Source organism: Xenopus laevis, chromosome 8S (assembly GCF_017654675.1).
Source record: "Xenopus laevis strain J_2021 chromosome 8S, Xenopus_laevis_v10.1, whole genome shotgun sequence".
Taxonomy (NCBI): Eukaryota; Metazoa; Chordata; class Amphibia; order Anura; family Pipidae; genus Xenopus; species Xenopus laevis.
Window position 1 is genome coordinate 21,279,854 of NC_054386.1, and position 26,679 is coordinate 21,306,532.

The 26,679-nt window shown below is 40.6% G+C and overlaps 1 protein-coding gene across 3 annotated transcripts in view; it reads left to right on the forward strand.

Moving 5' to 3' along the window:
- Nucleotides 1-688: 688 nt before the first annotated feature.
- Nucleotides 689-26,679, forward strand: part of LOC108699825 (protein Daple-like) — an 88,214-nt gene continuing 62,223 nt past the window's right edge. For all 3 annotated transcript variants that reach the window (XM_018232427.2, XM_041574815.1, XM_018232428.2), the window contains exons 1-5: nucleotides 689-1,229; nucleotides 8,556-8,656; nucleotides 13,668-13,776; nucleotides 24,676-24,745; nucleotides 26,291-26,349. In XM_018232427.2, coding sequence (XP_018087916.1) covers nucleotides 1,152-1,229; nucleotides 8,556-8,656; nucleotides 13,668-13,776; nucleotides 24,676-24,745; nucleotides 26,291-26,349 — 417 coding nt within the window. In that variant the 5' untranslated portion in view covers nucleotides 689-1,151. The remainder of the gene's footprint in view (nucleotides 1,230-8,555; nucleotides 8,657-13,667; nucleotides 13,777-24,675; nucleotides 24,746-26,290; nucleotides 26,350-26,679) is intronic.

Sequence of the window (26,679 nt, forward strand, 5' to 3'; positions counted from 1 at the left end):
GTGTGTGGCCCGAGCGTTGCCTCACAGTAGGGGGGCGGGGGGGGGCAGAGGGGGCCCTGGGCCCCCAAGTCCGACCCTGCACAGGGATACCAGGAAAACTCCCGGTGGGCCCAGGTGTCAGAGGGCCTCTTGCTGCTAAACGTTTGACCTATTTCATGGCCATTCCCTATTTCTCTGAGAACTAAGAGGCTAAATAGATGGAATAATTGATTACAGTATAAAGAGAACAGATTAAGAGAATAGAGGTTGATTGAGGAGATTAAGAATATTAGTACTGAGAGTGGGCCCCTGGTCTAAGGTTTTTGGGTGGGCCCCTGGTGTCCCAGTCTGACACTGATGATGTCATACATATGTCTTTTTGGCAAACTGTGATAAACTCTGCTTCCCCCCTTTTTATAAATACGCTTCTTGAAGTCTGAAATTAACTAAACCCCCGGGAACATGGAAAAAGGCCTGTGCTGAGAGTTTATGGAGACTGAGGAGGAGGAGACAGGTGCACTTCACCCCACGAGCGTCTGGTTGCCACTGTCTCCCTCCTCAGTTTTCACTGCTTGACTTGGTTTTGTTGAAAGCCGCTCAACTAGAAGCTCTGACGTGATTGGTGAATTTAACGCATCGCCCTGCCTCCTCCCTGCTTCGATTGGTCGTTTACTGTGCCTGTCCCGTCGCTGAGCTACAATAGTACCTGTGGTGGTTTGGGCATATGCAGCGCCGAAGCGCAGGGTGGGTTCTACAACTTCATCGTCTGTTCTTTTCCCTTGGAGTTTACTGACAATTTACAACTTCGTACAAGCGGCTTCTGGAAATTGTAGGCAACCTGGATTCCTTCTGAGGGTAGAATTGCCTGTCTTTCTGTTTCACCAGTACAAATGTGCCGCCGGAACGCACGTAATACACAGGGAATTTGTGGCTTCTACACAGATGTATCTGCTCCCAAATAACTGGCATTTAGCGAGCTGCCAGCGAGTGAGGGCGCCCACAGCGGCCAGTTGTTCTGCAAAGCCAGAGTGTTGGGCTGTGATGTAGGAAGTGTTATAGAGTAGAGGAGTCTGGGACTGTCCCCACCTCAGAGATGAGCTTGTCATTGTTCAGCTTCTAAAGCCCTTTCAGGGCCATAAACTCCGCAAACACGGCATGGGCCTCTCTATTGTATGACCACTGAGCACAACATGGAAACTACAATTTGCCAACAGATGAACCACTTTCTGGAGAGTCCACTGGTGACCTGGGTGAGTGTGTCAGGGAAGGGATGGGCATCTGGTGGGTGCCGGGGAAGGGATGGGCATCTGGTGGGTGCCGGGGAAGGGATGTGCATCGGATGGGTGCCGGGGAAGGGATGGGCATCTGGTGGGTGCCGGGGAAGGGATGTGCATCTGGTGGATGCCGGGGAAGGGATGTGCATCTGGTGGGTGCCGGGGAAGGGATGTGCTTCTGGTGGGTGCCAGGGAAGGGATGTGCATCGGATGGGTGCCGGGGAAGGGATGGGCATCTGGTGGGTGACGAGGAAGGGATGGGCATCTGGTGGGTGCCGGGGAAGGGATGTGCATCTGGTGGGTGCCGGGGAAGGGATGTGCTTCTGGTGGGTGCCAGGGAAGGGATGGGCATCTTGTGGGTGCCGGGGAAGGGATGGACATCTGGTGGGTGCCGGGGAAGGGATGGGCATCTGGTGGGTGCCGGGGAAGGGATGGGCATCTGGTGGGTGCCGGGGAAGGGATGGGCATCTGGTGGGTGCCAGGGAAGGGATATGTATCTGGTGGGTGCCGGGGAAGGGATGTGCATCTGGTGGGTGCCTGGGAAGGGATGTGCATCTGGTGGGTGCCAGGGAAGGGATGTGCATCTGGTGGGTGCCGGGGAAGGGATGTGCATCGGATGGGTGCCGGGGAAGGCATGGGCATCTGGTGGGTGACGAGGAAGGGATGGGCATCTGGTGGGTGCCGGGGAAGGGATGTGCATCTGGTGGGTGCCGGGGAAGGGATGTGCATCTGGTGGGTGCCGGGGAAGGGATGGGCATCTGGTGGGTGCTGGGGAAGGGATGGGCATCTGGTGGGTGCCGGGGAAGGGATGGGCATCTGGTGGGTGCCTGGGAAGGGATGTGCATCTGGTGGGTGCCGGGGAAGGGATGTGCATCTGGTGGGTGCCGGGGAAGGGATGTGCATCTGGTGGGTGCCGGGGAAGGGATGGTGTATTGGGTGGGTGCCAGGGTCTGTTATATATACTGTACAGCAGTACTTTTGTCTGTGACTTGGGGGACATGCTGCTTTGTTTTTTCATCCACAAGTGTTTACTTTAACCCCAGACCCTTTCTGTCTCCCTTTAGTCCTACTTTTGCTTAGCTGTGTGTAGTTATAGCACCACATACCAACAGGATCACATATCTTGCTCACAAATTCAAGCAGTTTTCCCTCCATGTCCTACACAGCAATTAGAGCATGTTGTGTCACACTGGAGTTAAGTAGCTGTTGCAGAGGTCATTTTAGGCATGATATTTGAATGATCAAGAACAGTGGTCCCCAACCTTTTTCACCCGTGAGCCACATTCAATTGTAAAATGAGTTGGGAAGCAGCACAAGCATAAAAAATGTTCCTGGGAGGTGCCAAATAAGGGCTGTGATTGGCTATTGGTAGCCCCTATGTGGACTGGCAGCCTATAGGTGGCTTTGTTTGGCAGTACACCTGGTTTTTATGCAACCATAACTTGCCCCAAACTAGGAATTCAAATAAAGTTTTGAAGCCACAGTGAGCAACATCCAAGGGGTTGGGGACAACATGTTGCTTGCAAGCTACTGGTTGGGGATCACTGATCTAGAGGCAATTCCTTTGGATCATTTTGTTTATAACAACCTGCTGCTGCTGTTGTTTGTGGGAATAGTGACACTAGTTATTCAGCTGAAATGGCAAAGACTGGACATCCATAACCCCACCATGTGGACCGTGTCTCAAAAATTGATTGCTCTTTCCTATAATAAAAAAACAAATTTGTTATGATGGAGAAACTAAAATAGACATATAATACTCAATAAGGTGTAATGTATTGTAAACAGCGGTGGAGGGGTAGCACTTTACTCTAGTATACTACACCAATCAAATCCTTTATTTTGGGGGACTCAATGTATACTGGGATATAAACAGATTAAGTGACTTGCCAAGGGTTACTAGGAGTTGAGAGGGGTAATGGAGTCTCTGGTATAAGATCCAGTGTCAGAAGTAGATCACATTACCTCTGCTACTAAAGTTCTGCTGACACTGCTGTTTTGTTTTTTTTAATTTTTATTTTAAAGAAGAACAGATTAATGCAGGCATTGTGTGCAAAAGAACAACCATAAAACATTTATTTTTTTTAGATAACCAATACAGTCTGCAACCTGAACTGTAAAGTGAAGACTATAAAGGTTAAACATTTAGTTCTATGATAGCAATAATGATAGAAAGTGGAATAATTTTGTTGTATTTGAAATAACATGAATTGTGCAAGGGGATATTTGCTGTCACTGGGGCTCATTTATCAACGCTGGACATATTTGCTCATGGGCAGTTACCTATAGTAACCAATCAGTGATTAGCTTTTTAAAGCCAGCTGCAAGTAGAACTATGAAAGCAGCAAACTGATTGGTTGCCATGGGTTACTGTCCATGGGCAAATTTGCCCAGTGTTGATAAATGACCCTCACTGAGTTGTAACCCCAGTGTTTTGATTTGTGCTGCTTGACAGGTTTGAAGAATAAAAAGGGGCAACAAAAGCTGCTTTAGTGTTTGCTTCTTAAAGGGGCGGTTCACCTTCAAAAAACTAGTTGTTTTCAGACAGATCACCAGAAATAACGACTTTTTCCAATGACTTACTATTTATTATGTGTGACCGTTTTTCTAATATTGAAGTGTAAAGTGTCTTTTTTCACCTTCTGAAGCAGCTCTGGGAGGGTGGGTCGCCGACTCTGTAAACTGTTTTAAATGGATACATTTAGTTGATACATTTCTTATCTTTGTCCCTGCTGAGCAGAATCTCTGGGTTTCATTACAGGCAGCTGTTAGACTTGATACAATAGTTGCTAATACTCCAGAGATGCTCCTAAGAAATATATCAACTAAATGTTGCAAAATTGTTCAAACCAGTTCAGAATCTGCACCTGAATTACTGAGCTGCCAGACTCAAACACCAGAGACACGAACATTCAACTTTAAACTTAGATTTTGAAAAAAACAGTAAAAAATAAATAATGGAAAGTAATTGAAAAAAAAATCTTTATTTCTGGAGAACAAACTGAAAACAACTGAATTGAAAATATAGTATTTGGAAGGTGAACAAACCCTTTAAGGCCATTTTTGTAGTTGCTTTAAATTTAATTTAAAAAATACATAATTTTAATTGCTCTGTGAATACATTTTATCTTCCTTATCTTGTACACAGTTGAGTAGTTATGTGTAAATGGGGGTTACAAGGCCTGCTGGGGCCTAGGCTTATCTGAACATGATTACGGTACTCAGCACTCACGCTGTTTCATATTTAGTCATCTTTCATCTTCAGATCTTCATTTCCTGTTGCTGGTGGTAAGTGGTGAATATACCTGATTTCAAAGGCATAGGATCATGTTCATAGTACTTTGTTATATATATAGCAAGTGGACACGAGTATCTGAAGTTCTCGTATGTAAATGTATTTTGCTACATTATTAGATAGCTTTGGGAAAGGTTTTCACATTTGGAGACAGCTGGCAGTATCACAGGAGTCAAGGAAAGCACATTTCTGTGCACATTTAACCTACTTTAACCTAATAAAGTCACAGTGAAGAAAAAAGCCGCTTCTTTGCTTTTTAAAAACACAGCTCCTGTAACATAATTACATGATACAATGTTCAGTCAAGTAGCAAAATTTGTTTTAGAAAGGATACAGTTTATAAGTTGAATTGAGTTTAATGCAGGGGGTCTGCGACTGCAGAGGTCACTGCTTTATCTGTGATGTCCTGCTGTAAAAAGATAATGTGTATATGATATTTGTAAACAGACTTTTTAGGATGTGCTCTAATCCTTCAGCCAATAATTTTAATACAATGAGGTAACACGCAAAAAACCTTCTTATGATTACTCACCCTATAACTGGGTGGGTCCAGGTGCAAATGCCCCGGACCAGTCGCTTAGATTGTTACTCTCATAGGCATTCAAGTCAGGTTACTCACCGATCCAGGACTCTGGCCAGGCCTGAACTGAGAATTAAAATAGGCCCTGCCATTTCAGATACACAGAGGCCCAAAAAGCCCACACAGATGCCCAAACAGCCCCCTACCAGCCCACTAAATACTGACTTTCTATGGCACCTTATAGCAGCCCCTCTGGCATTTGCCAGAACCCACAGATTGCCATTCCGGGCCTGACTCTGGCTCAGGTGCAACGCCCCAAACCCGTAGCTTAGGGAGGCCTGGCCGACAATCACTTCAAAACTGTTGCGTGCACTTTCTCAAACCAGAGGCCAGCGGTGGATTAAAAAGTAACTTTATTTCCCCAACATTGCTCCTCCTAACGCGTTTCGTGTGTTAACGCACGTAGTCATAGGCATGCCATACATGTGCAGATTAAAGCTACTGATATCAGCCCTTTAGACTATTCAGCAGTTTATCTGCCCATGTAGGGGCGTTCCAACGCGTTCTCTGATCAATATCTGGCCAAGATATTGATCGGGAAGGTTTAATATTTTTGCCAGTCAAAGACCACATCGGCTAGTTCATGTGGTTCTCGTCCCGTCGGCACCCATTTCCTTCATTGTTATCCGATCGTTTGGCCCTAGGGCCTATCGTTCGGATTAACCCAATATTGCCCTGCCTTTGTTTTGCATATCGAGTTAAAGGAACAGTTCAGTGTAAAAACTTGGTAAATAGATTGTATGTCCAAAATAAAAATAAAAAATGTTTCTAATATAGTTAGTTAGGCAAAAATGTAATGTATAAAGGCTGGAGTGACTGGATGTCTGACATAATCGAACACTACTTCCTGCTTTTCAGCTCTCTAACTCTGAGTTAGTCAGCAACTTTAAAGTGATACTGACACTAAAAATACTTCTTAAAATATGAATGTAAATTGAAAGTTACCTATAGGTCATGCTGAGAGGTTTGTTTTTGTAAGCAATTGTTAGTTGAAGTTCCTAAACCTGACTGTTTTGTCAACCTGACAGTTTCTAATGCTAACGGACTCCTGCTGCACAAATATGGCAGACCCCTCATACAGGAACTTGGGGCATCAGACAGGTAATATAAAAGCATTGGGCCAATACTTTATGGCAAAATTATAAGAAGCATGCAAAGTCAATTTTATGGTAGATGTTAACGAAAGGTTAATTTTCTGGTGGCACATCGGACATAACTGTTCAGTGAGTTTACAATTGATCCTTAGCATGCAGCTCAGATTCAAAAGCAACAATTATGTCCCATGTGAACCCCCCCTCAAGCCACCTCCTTTAAGATCCGCTCTTTGGCGACCTTGCCAAACAAGCAGATCTTATTGTGTATAGGTGGCCATACACGGGCATATTTTTTACTTTCCGATAATATCGATAACCTACTGGATGGTTGATGGTGTATGAACGATCGTCAGACAAACGATTGTCTCAACGTTATCTTTTGCAAAATTTATCGGATGAGTTTAAAAATTTTAGTCGTTCAGGGATAAAATCCCTCTTTGCACAAGCCAACGAACGTATACGGAACAACGAACATATACGGACCCTAACGCTCTTTGCTGAAAGCTTCATTTGTAACTATATGAACTTTGTAAAGTAATACATTTGTGCTGACTGCAGGAATATCACCTCATATGTGAAAGAAGTTTATTATGCCATAGCAAGACATAAATCCATATGTCTGCATGGAGCAGGGAAGGAGAAACTGACTATATACTACAGACAGTGACACAATGCTAGCACCACTCATAGTGATATGCAATGCAACATTTAAAAGAATGGTAACACAAAAAAATGTTTATTTTAAAGAAAATAATATATAATGCACTGTTACCCTGCGCTGACAAACCTGACCTGTTTGCTTCAGAAATGTTATCTGTTATCTGCTATGTAACGTGTACTTATTCTGCCTTTTTCTAGCTTGAATGGCTATACACCAAACTTTTTGCAACGAGGGCCAGATTTGGTGAGGTGAAAATGGGTGGGGGGCCAACCATTCAGCCTGACATTCTTTGAACCATAACATAAATGGCAAATGGAAATGGCTGCATTGAGAGAGGAAACAGTGAACTGTAGTTTAGGCACAGCCAAAGAGCTAGCGTTTGGCTGGAATATCTGTGGTGTAGAGAGCATCCTGGTATAATGTATGGGAGCACACAGAAAGGCATGAGAGACTAATCAACATTTGTATGATTTGCTTGATGATCTATGTTTGTTGTGATTTCCAGACTGGGAAGTGACTCAGGTAATGAAGAGGTTAAGACGAACACAGAGCTTCTTAGTTTTGTAAAGCAAGTGGTAGGCTCAGCATCAGTGTGAATATATAACCCAGCTGTCTCCTTCTCATCACCAGCAGCAGCAGTTCACTCGTTACTGTCCTGCTGGCACAGTTCTTAGTGCGGAGCTGTAGAAGTGCCAAGGAGTGCCTTTTTTAACTTTCTCACCTCCGGCGAGAACTAGCGCCTAATCCAGTGACATCATAATGTCACGCGCTAACGGGCGACTACGTCACTGCGCGCAGCCGGAGTGGCTCATCGACCCTTGAATGGCCGAATGGGCTGCGGGTCAGTCTAAAATTGAAAACGGCCCGAAAATGGCCCGCGGGCTGGAATTTGGACATGCCTGGTTTATATAAACTATAAAGTGTTTCTGAAGCAAACACAAAGCTTTTAGCAGTGCAGGTTAACCCAACATTATATTTGAATTATTTTGATACATTTTCAGTTTTTGATGTTCCTTGAAAAGCCATTCATGAAGCTGTTGTTTTAAGTGGTAGTAGAATAGTTGAGGGAGGCTGTAGTGGTCAAATGTCAATGCTAGTAGCCTACTTTTTCGTAGGATGAAATAACAGTTCTGGTCAAAGTAGGTGTCTTGGCACAAAGGGTGTGTGCATAGCAGGTAACGTTTTGAATGTGAGTATTGCCACAGCATTTCTTTCATGTGTTTTAAGTTTTGCTGAACTTTGTTGGCAACTGCATGAACTGATTATACGTCTACAGAGACAATTCCTTTTGAAAACTGTGAACTGTTTGACTTATCATTAAATGACACATTTCACAAATGTTGTGTATACAATTTAGCACCGTATTCTGATGCCTGAAGTTGTGGTAGATTTTTTTTTACAGATTGAATAGCCTTCTTTGTCATCACTGGACAAATACTGTATATACCAATCATTCCTCAACATGACCACATATGTCTTTTGCTAAAATCTGCACAAGCACAATTTTATTCCAAATTACTTTTGAGTAAGATTTACACAAAGTGATTGCTACATGTTGAATGTTGAATCAAAACATGTCATCGAGGTTTCATCTTCTCTTTCCGAAAGCTTTGTTTTAGAGGCGCACTATAGTCACTTTTTAATGTTCCCATTTTCTATTTTGTTACCATAGGTGAAAACCTTTGGCCCACGTGGGAATGAGAATGAAAGTAAATCGGCCATGTATATGGAACTTGTGGATGGAGTCTTCCTAAACAAGATCATGGTTCAAATGTAAGTAACAGATAGTTGGTGGGGGAAGCGGTAAGAGATGTCATAAATTGTTTCCTGTTCCTACTTTATCAGTACTGCAGCCATTTAGATATAAGTCCTACTGTTGTAGGTGTTCCAGTGCACTGCCCAAACCAAAATGTTTGATGCTTCATTCCTCATAGACCTCCCGCTGGTCTAACACTGTAGCCACAAAAATTAAGAAATGAGGAAAGCATTCCATATGCCGAATTATTGCTGCAAGGTGCTTTATTGCTGGCAGTCAGCAATAAAGTACCTTGCAGCAGTAATTTGGCATATGGAATGCTTTCCTCATTTCTTAATTGTTTGTGAATAAGTCCTACTTATTTTTCTGTTTATGTTTGTTTGACTTCCCCAATTCCTTACAGATAGTTTGCATGCTCTTTGTATGCACTTCTGTGGACTGTAATGATACAGTATAAAGAAAGGATATAGCTAACAATCCATGCAATGAATCTTTATCAACATCTTTTTTTTTTATCTAAATTTAGATTATTATCCGGGGCAAATTTGCCACTGGGGGTGTAAATGAACAGATTTTTTTATAAATCCAGGATATTTAGATAATATTTAGATAAAATGCAGATACAATTTCACTGGGAACTAATATGCTTTTGTAATGTAAAATGTAAGTTTGTGTTTGTTAATCCAGCACCTGCAAATAAATATTTATATGTAAGAGGTTTTAATTGTTCTATAGAGAGCCATGAATAGTATATGACCTTTGTTTGATTTTCCTAACAATTGTATTCTAAATATTGCGTTATACGCAGCTCATGTGTTATTCGTTATGTAAACATGGACCTTAATGTGGCCATAGATGCAAAGATCCTATCGTACGTATCAAGGATTCGTAAGATTTCCGGACCATGCGTGGAGAGTCCCGACATTTTTCGTCCGCCGGAGATTGGTCGTATGGTCGATCGGTGAAATTTGATTTTGTCCCGACCGTCCCGCCGAAGCCCATTGCACTCTCATCTTAATCCGATCGTTCAGCCATAGGGCCGAATTTTAGTCTCAATTACTGACCCCATGGCAGCTTATTTATGTAAACTTTATTAGAGCTTCTGAAGCAAATACACATTGGTGACCATTGCAAGGAGGAATTACATTAAGGGTCAGGGCACACAGGCGAATTCAGGGAGATTTGTCGCCCGGCAACAAATCTCTTCTTCGGGGGGACTAATCTCCCCAAACTGCCTTCCTGCCGGCTAAAATACAAATCGCCAGCGGGATGGGACATTTTCCGAAGTCGCCCGAAGTTTCCTCGTGAGGAAAGGAATAGTTCACCTACAGACAGTTTCATTATTTTCAGATAGTTCACTAGAAATAAAGACTTTTTACAATTATTTTCTATTTGTGGTCATTTTTCTGATATTGGAGTGCAGCTGGGGGGGGGTCGTTGACTCTGTAACTGTTCTAAATTGATACATTTTTTAATTTTTTTTTCCCTGATGAGCAGAATCCCTGAGTTTCATTAAAGGCAGCTGTTCCACAGATGCTGCTTAGAAATGTGTCAACTAAATGTAGTAAATAGGAACAGTTCAGATTCTGCACCTGGATCACTGAGCTGCCAGGCTGAAACACCAGAGATAGGAACATTAAACTTTTAACTTCAATTTTGGGTAAACAATAAAAAAATAGATAATAATAATACTAGGGATGCACCGAATCCAGGATTCAGTTCGGATTCGGCCAGGATTCGGCCTTTTTCAGCAGGATTCTGATTTGGCCGAATCCTTCTGCCCGGCCGAACCAAATCCTAATTTGCATATGCATATGCAAATTAGGGGCAGTGAGGGAAATCGTGTGACTTTTTGTCACAAAACAAGGAAGTAAAAAGTTTTTCCCCTTCCCACCCTTAATTTGCATATGCAAATTAGCATTCGGTTCGGTACTCGGCCAAATCTTTTGCGAAGGATTCGGGGGTTTGGCCGAATCCAAAATAGTGGATTCGGTGCATCCCTAAATAATACTATTTTTTTACTGTTTTTCCAAACAATAAAAAACACATTTCTCAGCAGCCTCTGTGGAATATTAGCAACTATTGTATGAATTCAACAGCTGCCTTTAATGAAACCCAGGGACTCTGCTCAGCAGGGGACAAAGATAAAAAATGTATCTAAATGTATCAATTTAGAACAGTTACAGAGTAAGCAACTCTTACAAATCATTTGTTTTTTAGATGGGGTCAGGGACTCACATTTGAAAACTAGGAAGAGTCAGAAGAAAAACGACAAATACTTTAAAACCTACAAAAAAGAAAATATGAAGACAAATTGAAATGTTGCTTAGCATTGGTCATTCTATGACATACTAAAAGTTAACATAAAGTTAACATTAAGGTGAACCACCCCTTTAAACGTTAAACTTCAATTTTGGAAAAACAATAATAAAAAATAATGATATTTTTTATTGTTTTTCCAAACAATAAAATACACATTTCTCAGCAGCCTCTGTGGAATGTTAGCAACTATTGTATGAATTCAACAGCTGCCTTTAATGAAACTCAGGGATTCTGCTCAGCAGGGGACAAAGATAAAAAATGTATCTAAATGTATCAATTTAGAACAGTTACAGAGTCAGCGACCCCCCCCACCAGAGCTGCTTTAGAATTTGAAAAATAAAACTTTACACTCCAATATTAGAAAACCAATCACAAATAGAAAGTAATTGCAAAAAGTATTTATTTCTGGTGAACAATGTGTAAACAATTCAACAGAAAAAGTATTTGGAAGGTGAGCAACCTCTTTAAATGCTACAAAACCCTTTTTTTAACTGGTGTGTTTAAATATGTATTTGAATGCTGAGCTAATGATACATTTATCTGAACACATGCAGAGTTCTGTGTAATTGGAGGGTGAGTTCCTCCTTGGGTAAGGAAACACTTTGAATTCTACAATTCTGGGAAGGGAAGGTAGCAGAAAGTAGTTGACCTCCAGAGTAGTGATGAACAGCTGCTGAGCACTGGGCTTCCCCTTATGACAGGTTATTGGACAAGCCCTTTTTTCCTCTATAAATTTAAATGTATCTGTTGACAAAGCTGTCTTTGAGGGTCCTTCTGATGTCACAAAGCAGCTGACGTTACAGAGATATATGCTGGAAATGCAGGGCTATATGTTACCACTTTTCCTGCCTTAATCAGCTGCCTAGTCACATTCTTCTTCACTACCAGTGCTGATATTGCTCTGTGGGGTCTGTCTGTTTCATTTCAGTGTGCTTGGGAAACCATTTCTTCCTGGTCAAATTGGATTCACAATTAATAGCAGTAAATATATTTTGTTCTATTTTATATATTTCCTGGTATTTCTATAGCAACTCATTTCTGCAGAGCTCTACAGATATTATGCATCATTCACATCAGTCCCTGCCCCAGTGGAGCTTACAGTCTAAGACACTCTGCATATAGGAACTTTATACTTCACTGGTGAGGATATTTAATAGATAAATATATTTTATGCAAATTCTGCCTCCTGTTCGTGTTTTATTCTTTACTGCCGCTTTCAGACTTCTCTGAGCATGGCTCCTAATGCTATGAGGAATTATGTAGTCATGGTTCAAGATAAATTGGCATTACAGAGCTAGACTCTGCGTTCATGAAACCCGGCACCTGTGAGTTACTGAGAAACTGGATCCTCTATCCTTAAATTACCTTTTTTAAAGGGAAAGGAAATCCACATTAAACACCATCACAGACCTGCACGCTTTATCCCAATATAGTGAAATCTGCATTTGGGGGGGGGTGGAGATCTGTTTTCAAATTGTCCGTGCATAATTCCCCAGCCAACCTTTCATCCAATCATCTTGGTTTGTGATTGGAGTATTGGTAGTGAGTCCCAATGCAAATATACAGTTTTGTGCCATTTATACTTTAAGCAGGTACATTCCTTGGCTCAGGTTTGCTCTTTACTACTGCTTCTGCTAAAGTTTTTTTTTTTTTTTAAAGTTTTTATTTTTGCATTTTCAAAACAAAACATACATACACAGACATGAAAATAATAAGAAGACATACATATCGAAAGCAGAACCAGCAGTCAGAACATCGTCACCTTCTGCTAAAGTTTAATGCTCACCCAATCACCAAAAACTGAAAGTGTTTTTAAAGGAATGACTATATAGTGTACTGATGCCCTGCACTGGTAAAATTGGTGTGCTACTATAGTTTATATAAACAAACTGCTGTGTAGCCATGGGGGCAACCATTTAAGCACAAGATACACAGTAGATAACAGTAAGTTCTGCAGAATCCCATTGTATACTACACAGCTTATTGGTTATCTGCTATGTATCATTTGCCTTTTCTACTTTTTCAACTTTGAATGGCCGACCCTTTGGCTACATAAAAGATATCTATATTTAACTATAGTTGATACACAGCTTGTGTATCAACTACAATAGTTATGTTTCTGAAGCAAACACACCAGTTGTACCAGTGCAGCACAACAGTACATTATTATTTTTTCATGACTTTTAATTTTTTGATGTTACTGTTTCTTTAACACCTTATTCGTCAAACTTTATTTCAGTCCCTACCCGAAGATCCAGCCTTTGGCAAGGGCCTCCTTGAAAGTCCAACCTTTAGCTCATGGAATTAGAACATATAGTATGAGTAAATATCAGTGTATCAGTCATTCAATCAAAGTCTCAAGAATATCTAGGATCACAAATGTATATTCACCCCATATCTCCTCCCAACTGACGTTGAGGCTGGGCACTTAGAAAAGAAAATAATTATCCCCCAATTGTCACCCTAAGTGGCCTGCCACTGCTCCAAACCCCTTCATTAGGGTCAGACCCACAGTTTGGAAACCACTTGCTTAGCATCTAATGCCAGAGGTGCAGGTGGCCATTTCCTCTTCTCAGAATTTGTAAAATATTAAAGCCATTCATGATACTTGAGTTAATAGATCAGATGCAATTTAATAAAGTAATACACCATGTGCTCATTTAAATACTATACTACTATTTACTTACTGCTGTATTTGTCCAATAGAGATCCTCGACCCTCCAATCAACGTGTCAACAAACATGTGAACAATGATGTCAGCCTACGAGTCCAGAATCTTACTATACTGGTGCGCCACATTAAGGCCTATTATCAGGTATGCATCTTGATTCATGAGAGAATGTTGTGATGTAAGGTAAAAACCTACTGTAAATGACTATAATACCATTGGTTAGGAGTAACACACAATAGTGAAGTGCTCAACCTCTGCGTATTATCCCTTAGGATCATGTGCTAAGCAGTATATTACCCAACCTGCCGCCAGTCAGGAAAATCATATACAAAGTTCAGATAACTGCAATAACTGCAGCACACTGACAAAAGTGAATCAATTTTGCTGTGTGATTTTTAATGGCTCAAAATGAAGTACACAAAGAAAGGCAAAGTTTCGGGCCTCACAGGCCCTTTATCAAGCCTGTAGTCATGTACACCACTCAGTGTTAGAGTAGAACTACACGGCCGGTTGGAATGTGTTTGCGGCTGATCCAACGCGCTGAGCCAAAACGCAGGCATCAAGTCGGATGTGACGGAAAATAAGATGAGTAATAACAATGTCGGATGGTGTTGCAGCGTTCATCCGACACGACACGACTATCGGATGCAGACGCTGCGTGCTGCGTTTGCATCTGACAGCTGCGTCGTTTTTCGAATGAACGCAGCCAAGATCCGACATTTTTATTACTTACCTTATTTTCCGTCACATCCGACTTGACGCCTGCGTTTTGGCGCATTGCGTCGGATCTGCTGAAAACGCATTGAAACCGGCCATGTAGTTTTACCCTTAAATAACATTTAGTGGAGGTGGGGAAAGGTTTGGGGAAGTGCCGGGCATTCCTGTACAAAGTATCCTATTGTTAACAAGTCCATTCATTTTGTTCAAACAAGTTTCCATTATTAGTGTTATATTTATCCAATGATCCTTCCAATTTGATGAAAATGTCCATAAATGTGTACAGGGGTTTTGCCCCACATTGTTTAAAATAAAAATCAACGTGTACAGAATTAATTAAGAAAGAATGAACAATTAATCACAGAAAGTAAAAAAAAAATTAGAAAACATTTTTTTTTGAAAAATTTATTAGAAAAATCAATTAGAAAAATCTGAGACACTTATGTATTACCTTTCTTGCAAACTATAGTCCGTGTTCGATCTGTGGTTTCCCAGTATATGCAGAAGGTAATGCCAGCACTCAAATTTCCAAGCCATATTCAATAACCTTATAAAAATTACCGTATATACTCGAGTATAAGAGTTTTTCAGCCCCCAAAATATGCTGAAAAACTCTACCTCGGCTTATACTCGGGTCAAGCACAAAAACGGTCGCCGGTGACTAAGAATAGTCGCCGGCGCCTAAGAATAGTCGCCGGCGTCCAAGAATAGTTGCCGGCGTCCAAGAATAGTTGCCGGCGTCCAAGAATAGTCTCCAAGAATATTCACCGGCGTCCAAGAATGGTCGCTGGCATCCAAAAACGAGATGCCGGCACTTCCAATGGGAGCAGAAACCCTCAATTTTTTGATTGAAACTTACCAGAAGCTGCTGCATTTCTCGCCCTAGGCTTATACTCGAGTCAATAAGCTTTCCCAGTTTTTGGAAGTAAAATTAGGTACCTCGGCTTATACTCGAGTATATACGTAGTTAGGAGTAAAAGGAGTAAACCATCCCAGTCTCAAGGTTATTGGGAACTGTAACTCCTAGGCATTCTGAGTGTTTGAGATACAATAGCTGGAGAGCTGCCAGTTATTTAAAATTATATAATTTGCTAGCATCCATTAAGCGATTTGTTGTTTTCCATTGAATAGAGTATATGGTATTTTCTATGAAATAGAGTTGTTCTTTCAAAGCTGGTTCTGCTATAGGTACATTGCTTTATAGGGATTTTGTCATGATTTATATGATGTTGTTTTTATTTGTAAATTTCACTGTTTACACTTCAAATAATTCACTCTACCATATAAAATGTCATTCCTGAACCAGCAAGTGTATTTTTTAGTTGTAATATTGGTGTGTAGGCAGCCATCTAAGGTCATTTTGCCTGGTCATGTGCTTTTAGAAAGAGTCAGCAATTTAGGATGGGACTGCTTTCTGACAGGCTGTTGTTGTTGTTCTCCTATTCAACGTAACTGAATGTGTCACAGTGGGACCTGGATTTTACAATTGATCTTAGATCTACCAGGGAGCTGTTATTTTGTGTTAGGGAGCTGCTATCTGATTACCTTTCCAGTGTTCTGTTGTTAGGCTGCTGGGGGGAAAGGAAGTGGGTTGATATCACCCCAACTTGCAGTACAGTAGTAAAGAATGACTGAAGTTTATCAGAGCACAAGTCACATCACTGAGGGCAGCTAGGAAACTAACAGTATGTCTAGTCCCATGTCAGATTTCAAAATTAAATATAAAAAAATCTGTTTGCTCTTTTGAGAAATGGATTTCAGTACAGAATTCTGCTGGATCAGCAATATTAACTAATTCATTTTGAAAAAAATAATTTTTCCCCATGACAATATCCATGCTGTTCGCATTTGCCTCTGCAAATACTATTAAAAATTTCAAAGTGAACGCAAACTGCAATGGCATTTGTAGCCATGAAAATATGGTTGTAGCAAAGAGATGTGCATTAATATTCAATTGCTAAACTGTTCTAAATATTAAAGAGATTAAATAAAGTTTTTTATGGGATTTTTGGAATGCACACACAGGCAGAGTATGTCACACACAGGCAGAGTATGTCACACACAGGCAGAGTATGTCACACACAGGCAAATTATGTTACACACAGGCAGAGCAGGGCACACACAGGCAGAGTATGTCACACATAGGCAGAGTATGTCACACACAGGCAGAGTATGTCACACACAGGCAGAGTATGTTACACACCAAGAGCATAGGGAAGGCAGAACAGAGCAGGAGACAGGGAAACCCATCAGGACCACTCTTAAAATGTACTACGTACAGTGACACAGTGTTGATGCCCCTCCAGCAGTTTGTATGAGTGTGAACAGGTGAACAATGTGGGCAGTTTCAGTTTGGGTCTCAGGTGTGAACAGTACAGCTCTTTAGGATGTGAACAATAGTGGTGTCACGGGTGTGAACAATGCAGGGGGGATCACAAGTGTGAACAAAACAGGGGATTAGTCTGAATTTGAGGTTTACACAATGCAGGGGCTAGTTAATCTCTGTAGTGATACCATTTAAAATTTACACATGGTAAGAAAACACAGCAGGTATGTGGGGGGCCAAACAAGGGGGGGGGGTCGTGGGCCGCCAGTTGGACAGCCCTGGGTTATCCCATTCCTCCATTTTTTTCTTTTGCCTCTCCCTCTCAATACAACACAAGTTAGATTTTCAACTTTTATCATTGTGCAGCCATCCAAGAAACATTTTTGTTGTGTGTTGAGAACTGAGAGTAATGTGTTTTAAAAAAAAAAAAAAAACCTGCAGTCACATTTAGCTGTGTTTTGTAAGTATAAAATAAACATCCAACTGCTGCCATTTAAGTTGGCTATGATACTGCAGAATTTTGTATGTGCCCATTCTGGCTCAACTGTCGAGTGAGAAATGAAATGTGATAAGGCAAGATATAAATGCTGATCTCTAGTTACAGAAAGCAGCCTTTCATAAAAGAATGTGTCTGCATATTTCATTTACCTGTGAGCCTCTAGCCTATACAAGTACTTTAAAGAAAGAGCAGAAAAAGAATACTTGTTGGAATAGAAAATGTGTAATGCACACACACACATACACAAAAGATTGGTTGAGGCGTCAGGAGTAAACTGTTGTCCAGCTGCACCCCAAACATTAAAAAAACTCAAATGAAGGGGCACCTTTAATATTGCTATTTGTGTCAGAAAATGCCCCTAGTATATCCTGCAGGTGTAACCTGCCTGCACCAGTCACACTCCTTTAGTGCAAATGGTGGATTTATTCACTTATTCACAATTCCACAATGTTTCAAACCTCCAACCAACCCTTAAAGGAGAAACAAAAACCTTAATAAAAAAAACCCTACCCTACATAGACCCCCCTCCCTCATCCCCCCCAGCCTAGGTGCTAGCTCGGGCAATTGCCCCTAACTCTTTATTTACCCCTCTGTTCAGATTCTGTCCAGCGGAGTTCACGGGCACCGTCTTCAGCCGCTTCGGTAATCTTCGGAATGAGACCGGCACTTCTGCAATTTCCGTGAGTTTTGGCGCATACGCAGTTGTCGCGAAACAGAAAATTGCTCCGCTCCACCGGTCTCATTCAGAAGATTATCGAAGAGAAGAAGATTGCGCCCATAAACTCCTCTGGACAGAATCTGCACTGAGGGGTAAGTAAAGAGTTAGGGGCATTTGCCCAGGGGCAGCTAGGCTGGGGGGAGGAGGGTCTATGTAGGGTAGGGGGTAGGGTTTTTTTTTATTAAGGATTTGTTTCTCCTTTAATTGTGCTTGCACAAGCTGTACAGTTTTGTTTTACAATCCAGTTAAACAAGTGGCATCATAATCACCTACCCGTCAATAATAGTCCATTGTCTTAAAATTAAGAACTGACAGTTTCCCTATGTTTGTAGAAAAACCGGGAAAAATTACAATGTGTCATATAACACTTTCAGATCTGCTTTCTGTAGTAAATAAAGAGCTGTCCTCAGTCCCAGGAGTCATTCTTAGAGGCAGCCTTTCCATTGTTGGGAATATATTTACTTACAAACATACTTAACCCACTGTACAGTGTCATCTGTTGAAGTATTTTTGCCCCTCCTATTGCTTAAGTCGACTGTGTGATGCATTTTGGCAAGGGTCTTCCACTGACCCCCTTGCTGTAGGCAGTCATTTCTGCAGTTTGTTGTTTGTTTTTATTTTCTCTCCCAGCACCCTTTTGTTGAGCAGCAGCTGTGCAATTGCACCTGGGCTTGTAGGCTTCCGTGATCTGAAGAGGGCAGCTTACACTTCAGCTGTCATAGTATGGCTCTCAACATCCATAGACAGCTGCTTGTAAGATCTGTCACTGGTATAGTTGGTGGGAGGTTAGACTAGACTATAATTTTATATAAATAAAACATATATATACTTTTTTATTTGTTGCTAATTTGTGTACTAGTTCTGGCCCTGCTTAAAGGGCCCTGTCATTTTTATGAGATCAAATTGAGCAAAGAGGTCAGATAAAATCCACACTATCACTTTATTGGCTTCAATAGCCAAGAGCTGCTTCTTTGTTCCCTTTTCTGTATATTCAGTCCATTAAAGAGCTTTTTTAATTCACCCTCTGTGTATTACATAATGGCAGGAAGGGTTAATGGTTGAAAGGAACAGGTTATTTGGAAATCCCCAAAATATCCAACCGCTAAAGAAAGCATCTGAAAATAACCCTTGTTGTCTGTTTCCATCATAGTTAGACCCTGTGCAACAGAATAATGTAACATTGTCATATTGTTATAAAGCTTTGAGGAAGTTAACGGACTGAATCAGATTTGTCTGAATCGAATGCTAATATGTACATTTAAATTTGAAGAAAGTAAACTTCCAGTATTTATGAACAAAAATAGTCTAGAGTTGCCTAGAGCTATAAATTCATGCAGGTTTGAAAGCAGAACCAGGCCAAGAAATATTGACAACGCAATTCTACTATACCTGGTGCCTGCCTGTCTGCTCACCATTGAACCTCACTGGGGCTTATTTATAAACACCGGGTAAATTTGCCCATGGGCTGTTTCCTATAGCAACCAATCAAATTGCTGCATTCATTGTTCTTCTTGCAGCTGGCTTTAAAAAGGTAATCACTGATTGGTTGCTATATGTAACAGCCCATGGGCAGATTTGCCCAGTCTTGATAAATGAGCCCCAGTTGTGCCTCTGCCATTGGATGACCTCAGAATTGTGGCCCCCTCCCAATTGAACTTGAGACCAGGGTCGGTCTGGGCCGGCAGGACACCAGGAAAAACTTGGTGGGCACGAGGCCCTCACTCCATTGCTTTCACCTGCCAGACACTCCGGCAGTATGGGCAGAATGACCAGTTTCCTAATATTTAGTTATTCTGAAGATAAATATTTTATAAACACTAATATAACAACCTTTGTCTAAACAGGTCATATGGTTGTTCCTCTGTGCAATACAGATATTCTACAGTATCCACTGTCAATTAGCTGGTGGATTGATCTTAATTTTAATAACTTCATCAGCCCCAGGAGGTTATTCATAAGGACAATGCTTGGCCTAGATCTCATGTTTTCCAAGCTCAGAGATTTATTCCGCAAGCTAATTATTCTGCTACATGATTAGAGGGTCTGCAAATCTGTAAGGCTTATGCATCATGTGGAAACCAGTACATGACCCCAAGTGGTTGCTGTTGGCATAATGTGCCCTGCTGTGATGCTCATGCAGTATTGTTGGACAAGGAATCTATAGTGTGCAGATTGAATTCACAATACATTAAAGGAAAACTATACCCTGAAAAATGTTCAGTTGTGTTCAGAATAATATCAGTCCGACATCACTAACCTGATCAATCACTGTTTTTGGGGGGTCTATGTAGGGTAGGGTTTTTTTTAATGTTAGGGTCGAATTCCCCTTTAACTGAAGCCTGTTCAAAATAATAGCTGTGTGGAGTTCAATTAGTTACATCATTTATTCTGAAAAAAAAAAAAAAAAAACGGTGCCAGGGCCCTAATTTAAGGAAGGAAGGCATCAAATGTTGTGTATGCTGGTTATAGTGAATTTCTCTCTGAAATGTTGAGTAAAATGGGTTGTTCCAGACATTGTTTAGAAGAACAGCGTACTTTGATTATAAAGTTGATTGGAGAGGGGAAACATATAAAGAAGTGCAGCAAATGAAAGGCTGCTCAGCTAAAATGATTTCAAATGCTTTAAAATGGCAACCAAAACCTGAAAGATGTAGAAGAGAATGGAAAACGACCATTCGAATGGATAGAAGAATAGCCAAAATGGAAAAGACTCTGATCAGCTCCAGGAAGATCAAAGAAGGTCTAAAGTTACATGTGAATAATGTTACAATTAGAAGACGCCTGTGTGCAGCCAAGTTATCGGCAAGAAGCCCCCGCAAAATGCCATTGTTGAAAGAGATGTGCTGAAGAGTTTACCATTTGCCAAACAACACATTGACTGGCCTAAAGAGAAATGGCGCAACATTTAGTGGACTAAAAGGTTGAATTATAGTGGTTTTTGAAACCATGTTTTTTTTTTTTTTATATATATTCTTTATTTTCAAGAAAGCAAAAAATCATTGCAGAGCACATAAGTACAAGCAAATGCAATATAATAACACATTAAGAAACAATACGTACATCAGTATCTTACATAGTCGGAAGCAATTTCCAATGAAAGCATGCATCCGTTAGGCCTCTGTAATATGCCATCAATCAAATCAAAAGACATGATAAACAAAAAGGAAAAAGAAAGAAAATGGAAGAAAGAAGAAAAAGAAAGGAAAGGATTAAAGAGAAAGAAAAGTCACTTGGTCACTTACCCGTCCAATAACAACGTTTTATCAACATGCAGGTTAGCAAACTAGACAAGAAGTATAACATCCTTATAAGTTCAAGTAAGCTCCTAGTTGAAACCATGTTTTAACTCTATTTCTCTAAAGGAGTGTGTGTGTGGGGGCTTCTGATGCGGAAGCCCAGTGGACCCCAGAAATCCCCCCATCCCATGCTAAATCCCACCATTAATCATAACCTAATATAGGTATAGAACTTGTTATGCAGTGTGCTTGGGATAAGGTGTATGGGGCTCTTGACAAATGGAATTTGTACTTTTAGGGTCTAGTGGGCTCTGCATTTCTGCTGCTGGAATACAGTGGGGTTTATATTTGTATGGAGTGGACTCAACAAGGCCATGTGTTTTTACTTCTGGAAAACCTTTAGGTGTCTATTTGGGCTACTGGGACACTGGACACTGCAATGTACCAGGGGCATAGGGGCCTTTAGTAAAGTCTAGTACATGTTCAGGGGGAGAGAGATTCAGGCCTATCATTTGTAACAGGGCTCATGAGCAATGTTCCCTCCAAGATGGTGCGCACTCATGCTCGCTGAGGCCAGCACAACACAACAAATTGTGGTGTGCACAAAGACTTCTGTGGGAAAACACTTAATTTTGACTTGAGCATACAGATTTTATAAACGGCGCACACAAGTTTAAAATGTGCGCGCATAGCTGAGATGGAATTAGAGGGAACATTGCCCATGAGCCACTATTTCTGCCCTGATAGTATTTTACTGCATCATCGTCCCCACTGAGGAATTGTGCGTGAAGATCTTTTTCCTGTATTTGCATTGCACTTTGGGTTAATATGTACTGTATGTTGCATACCTCCTCGTATTTTGTAAATAGAAAGACGGACAAAAAGAGTGAACATTTTTTGACCATGCCCATTTTGTGGCCACACTCCCTTATTACCATGTTCATTTTACAAAATTTGGCAGGTTATGAAAGTTTGAACACATTTTAATGTTTTATTACAGTTTTGCTAATGAAGGTGAATTGCCCTTTAAACAATGAGTTCTCCCAAGAGACCTGCTTATCTCAGATTGTTACAAAAATATCCAAGTATCTATTCTGGGCTCTCTGCCAAAAGCCAATTAAGTTAGAAACTTTGTATCTTTTTCTGGTGGTTCAGTGCAGGAGATCAAAGAGAAAGTTGGGACATTTCAGTAACAAACCTGGGACTGCGGGTTGAGCTGTCAAAATCAGGACTGTCCCACAAAAAATGGGACAGTTGGGAGGTATGATGTTATCCATTGACACTATCTATATGTCTATAGCCAATTTTGTGACAACATTAGTATGATCTTTTACTGATAAAGATGATCATATTTTCAGTGATGTATTGTTTTGTATACTGAGGGGCATATATATCAAGGGTCGAATTTCGATTGAAAAAACTTCGAAATTCGAATTCAAAAAGACCAACCGAAATTAAGTCAAAGTTTGTTTTTTTTTGGTCGAATAGGTCAGTTTTCGAACTAATAGGTCCTTATTCGGCCGAATTTGAATCGTACGAATTGAAGGAATATCGAATTCGATCGAATTCGATTCAAAGTTTTTACCCAAAAAAACTATGATTTCTCAAAGTCCACCAATTGACTCCAACTAGGTTCTAGGAGGTCCCCCATAGGCTAAAACAGCAATTCAGCAGGTTTTAGATGGTGAATGGTCGAAGTTGAATTTTTATAGAGACAGTTCATGATATATTTCGATATTCAAATTTTCTATTTTTTTTTTCAATTTCGAATCAAATTTGGAGTACACAAAAAATAGCTTGAAATTCTAATTTATTTCGTTCGAAAATTCACCTCGACCGTTGATAAATCTGCTCCTGAATATTGCATTTTATGCCCATTTATCTGGTATAGATAAATCTACACATGTAGGACCAGCAGAAGGCCTGCAATAATTTGTACAAAATGATATTGCTATTTTTATAGCTATAAAATTATAGAAAGCCTTTTCAAATGAAAGGGTAAAATCAGGAAATTAGCTCAGATACCATAATATTAAAGGTCAAACATAGAAAGTAATTGGAAAAAGTATTTATTTCTGGTGAACAATCTGAAAACAACTGAACTGAAAAAAGTGTTTGAAAGTGAACAACCCCTTTAAAGGGTTATTGTTAGAAAAATGAGCTCAAGGTATTTAAGTTGAACTAAAACCTGTTCCTTCTCACTAGGTATTAAATGACCCTGCTTTATTCTCTGCTGTTGTTTACAGTAGCCATGCATTGTGGTGATATCTGAGTTGTGTATGAAGTGGTACCGATACTGGCTTAGTTAGTTTGGAATAGTTAGTCAGTTATAGGTGTAAGCACTTACTCTACTGATAAGACGTCTTTAAAAATTGCCCCTACAATAAAATGTCTCTTACCATAATACTGTTATTTCATAGTGCCATTGTATCCTTTTATTTGTATATTCACATGACTAGTGATCTGAAAGGCTAGAGATAATGTTCACAACGTTGAATACTAATAATGGTGGTATTAGTATAAACTACTTCTGTTTTTCCTGTCTATTTAGTTTTATAAAAACCTCTCCAGGCAATAGTTAGCTTGATGGTTCCAGACAGACGGAGCTCAAATATGTCAAGCAGCTCAATGTATTAGAGTGTTAAAGGAGAAGGAAAGGCTAAAATTACGTAAGCTTTATCAGAAAGGTCTATATAAATACACCAGTAAACCCTCAAAGTAATGCTGCTCTGAGTCCTCTGTCAAAAGAAACACAGCATTTCTTTCCTTTTATTGTGTATACATGGGCTTCTGTATCAGACTTCCTGTTTTCATCTTAAACCTCCGGGGCAGGGCTTGAGCATGCTCAGTTTGCTCCTCTCCCCCTCCCTCCTCCCATCCCTGCTGTAATCTGAGCTCAGAGCTGTAAGTGAGCAAGGAGAGACTCAGACAGGAAGTGATGTCACACCAATTTTATATGGCAGCTGCTATCCTAAACAAACAGACAGTGTCTAGAGCTGTTTACTCAGGTATGGTAAAGCGTTCTGCAGAATAAATATAGCATTCTAGCTTGCAGTATTGTGGCTAATCTGTTGGCAATAAACTGTCTTGGAGCTTTCCTTCTCCTTTAATGGTCTACTCCAGGCATTTTTTAATCCTTAATTTCTTGTTACCATTAAGAATGATGTGGAATTGTAGATTTTGTAATGAGTTTAGGGCCATAGCAGACCAAGAGATTTGCCAGTTGGGATTAATCTGTCACCATGGGTAACAAATCTCCTGTAAATACTGTCCCCTTGTCTAATGTTCTTACTGCCTTCTCATGCCACAGCATTCAGTTAACTGTGAAATCTAGTTAGCTGAATGAAAAAAGTCCCCTGGCCCCATCATCTCAGCCATTCAGCAGAACAGGTGGATCAGTCAGTGGCATGAGATCAGTTTCACCTGAGCATATATACTTAAAATATATGTTGATTTTGATTTGGAGCAGGATCATTTCTGCGCATATCTGTTACTGATCTTGTCTACTTCTATATAACCTCTGCCTGTATGTTTTTAATTTTTTTAGGAGGTTCTCCAGCAACTGATTGTGATGAACTTACCAAATGTTTTATTGATCAGCAAGGATCCCCTCACTGGTGAGTTAAAATAAATGTGAATATATACAGGGCTGCATATTTTATATTCTCATGTTCCAGGTAATTCACCAAGGTGGGCGAGTAAAATCAATGGAGTGATACAAAGAACATCGAATTTACAAAACCCCGGAGATTAACCATCAGCTTCTCTGCTAATCTCCTGTAAACGCTTTCCCATCGGCAGTAATGTAAATCACTGGTTACATAGTTACATAGTTAAATTGGGTTGCAAAAAGACAAAGTCCATCAAGTTCAACCCCTCCAAATGAAAACCCAGCATCCATACATACACCCCTCCCTACTTTTAATTAAATTCTATATACCCATACCTATACTAACTATAGAGCTTAGTATCACAATAGCCTTTGATATTATGTCTGTCCAAAAAATCATCCAAGCCATTCTTAAAGGCATTAACTGAATCAGCATCACAACATCACCCGGCAGTGCATTCCACAACCTCACTGTCCTGACTGTGAAGAACCCCCTACGTTGCTTCAAATGAAAGTTCCTTTCTTCTAGTCTAAAGGGGTGGCCTCTGGTGATAAAACCCATGTGTCACTTCAGTCTTCCAAAATCACTTGAAGTTTCCTCTTGAGGCATTCTTCTTACATTTTCTTGCCAAAATCTGCTCCGTGTGTCTGCACACAGGCCAACATAGTGCCTTTGGGAGTAGAGACAGGAGAGCAGAGTTGGGGCTGTTTCTTGGCTTAAGGTGGCCATAGACGTAGAGATCCGCTCGTTTGGCGATGTCGCCAAACGAGCGGATCTCTCCCCTATAGTCCCACATTGAAGTGGTCGATATCAGGCTGATCCGATCGTATCATAATGGATCAGATGCCCGATCGAGCCAGATATTGATCTGCCAGATATCGATCGGGGAAGCCCGTCGGATGGCCCCACACATGGGCCAATAAGCTGCCAACTCGGTCTGTCGCCAGCTTTTATCGGCCCGTGTATGGGGGCCCTTACACAGCCTAACAAATAGCCGGGGGTGTCTAAACAGAGACCAATGTATGTAATGTAAGTTCTTACCTAGGAGCTCATAGGTTCACAAAAATTGATGCTAGGATTCCTGTTGGGGCAGGGGCAAATCTGGGTGGATCTTGATTTCTGACTAAATAGACTAAAATAGAACCGAGTAGTGAATTTCAGATGCAGCATTTACAAATCCACACAAGTTTGTCAGGACAACTGACAATTTTAACCTTTTAGGATTTTGAATTCCAAATGTTATTTTGTGGTTCAGATTTGGAATTAAACTAGATAAAACAGTGCTGCTTTAACTGTCTGATGTAAAAAAAAAAAAAAAACATCATTCCAGCACTGGGTGCTGTAAAAAATCTGAATTAAATTGAATTAAAACTAGATGATTTTCTGGAGCAAATTAAGATTTTACTCCACTTTTACTCATAACTCTTGGTCTAATTCCAATTTTGCAAATATCCCCCCATTTATGGAAGACTTAGGTCTCCATGTGTATACATTTTACTGGAGTGGTGAGATGTCCCATTTAATGGATGTACTTATTTTTTATTTATCTAGGTAAAAGCATGGAAGAACTAAACACAATTTTGCTTCTGATGCTGGGTTGTGCTGTGCAGGTAGGTCTGTGGTTTGTAATCTGTTAGTGCTGAGATCATTTGGTACAACCAAGGGATTTCACTCCTGTGATTAAAAGAGTAATTCACATTTACATTAACTTTTAGTATGTTATAGAATGTCCTGTTGTGGTTGCAGTTGGTCTTCATTTTTAAAATTATGTTTTTCATGCAAGACCTTTCTCTTCTTTCTCTTGTGCCCACCACTGCCTGATTGCCAGGGTAAATTGGACCATAGCAACCATATAGCAGCGGAGATCCAAAACTGCAGAGCTGCTGAACAAAAAGCTAAATAATTAAAAAAAATAAAACATGAACACCAATTGCAAATTG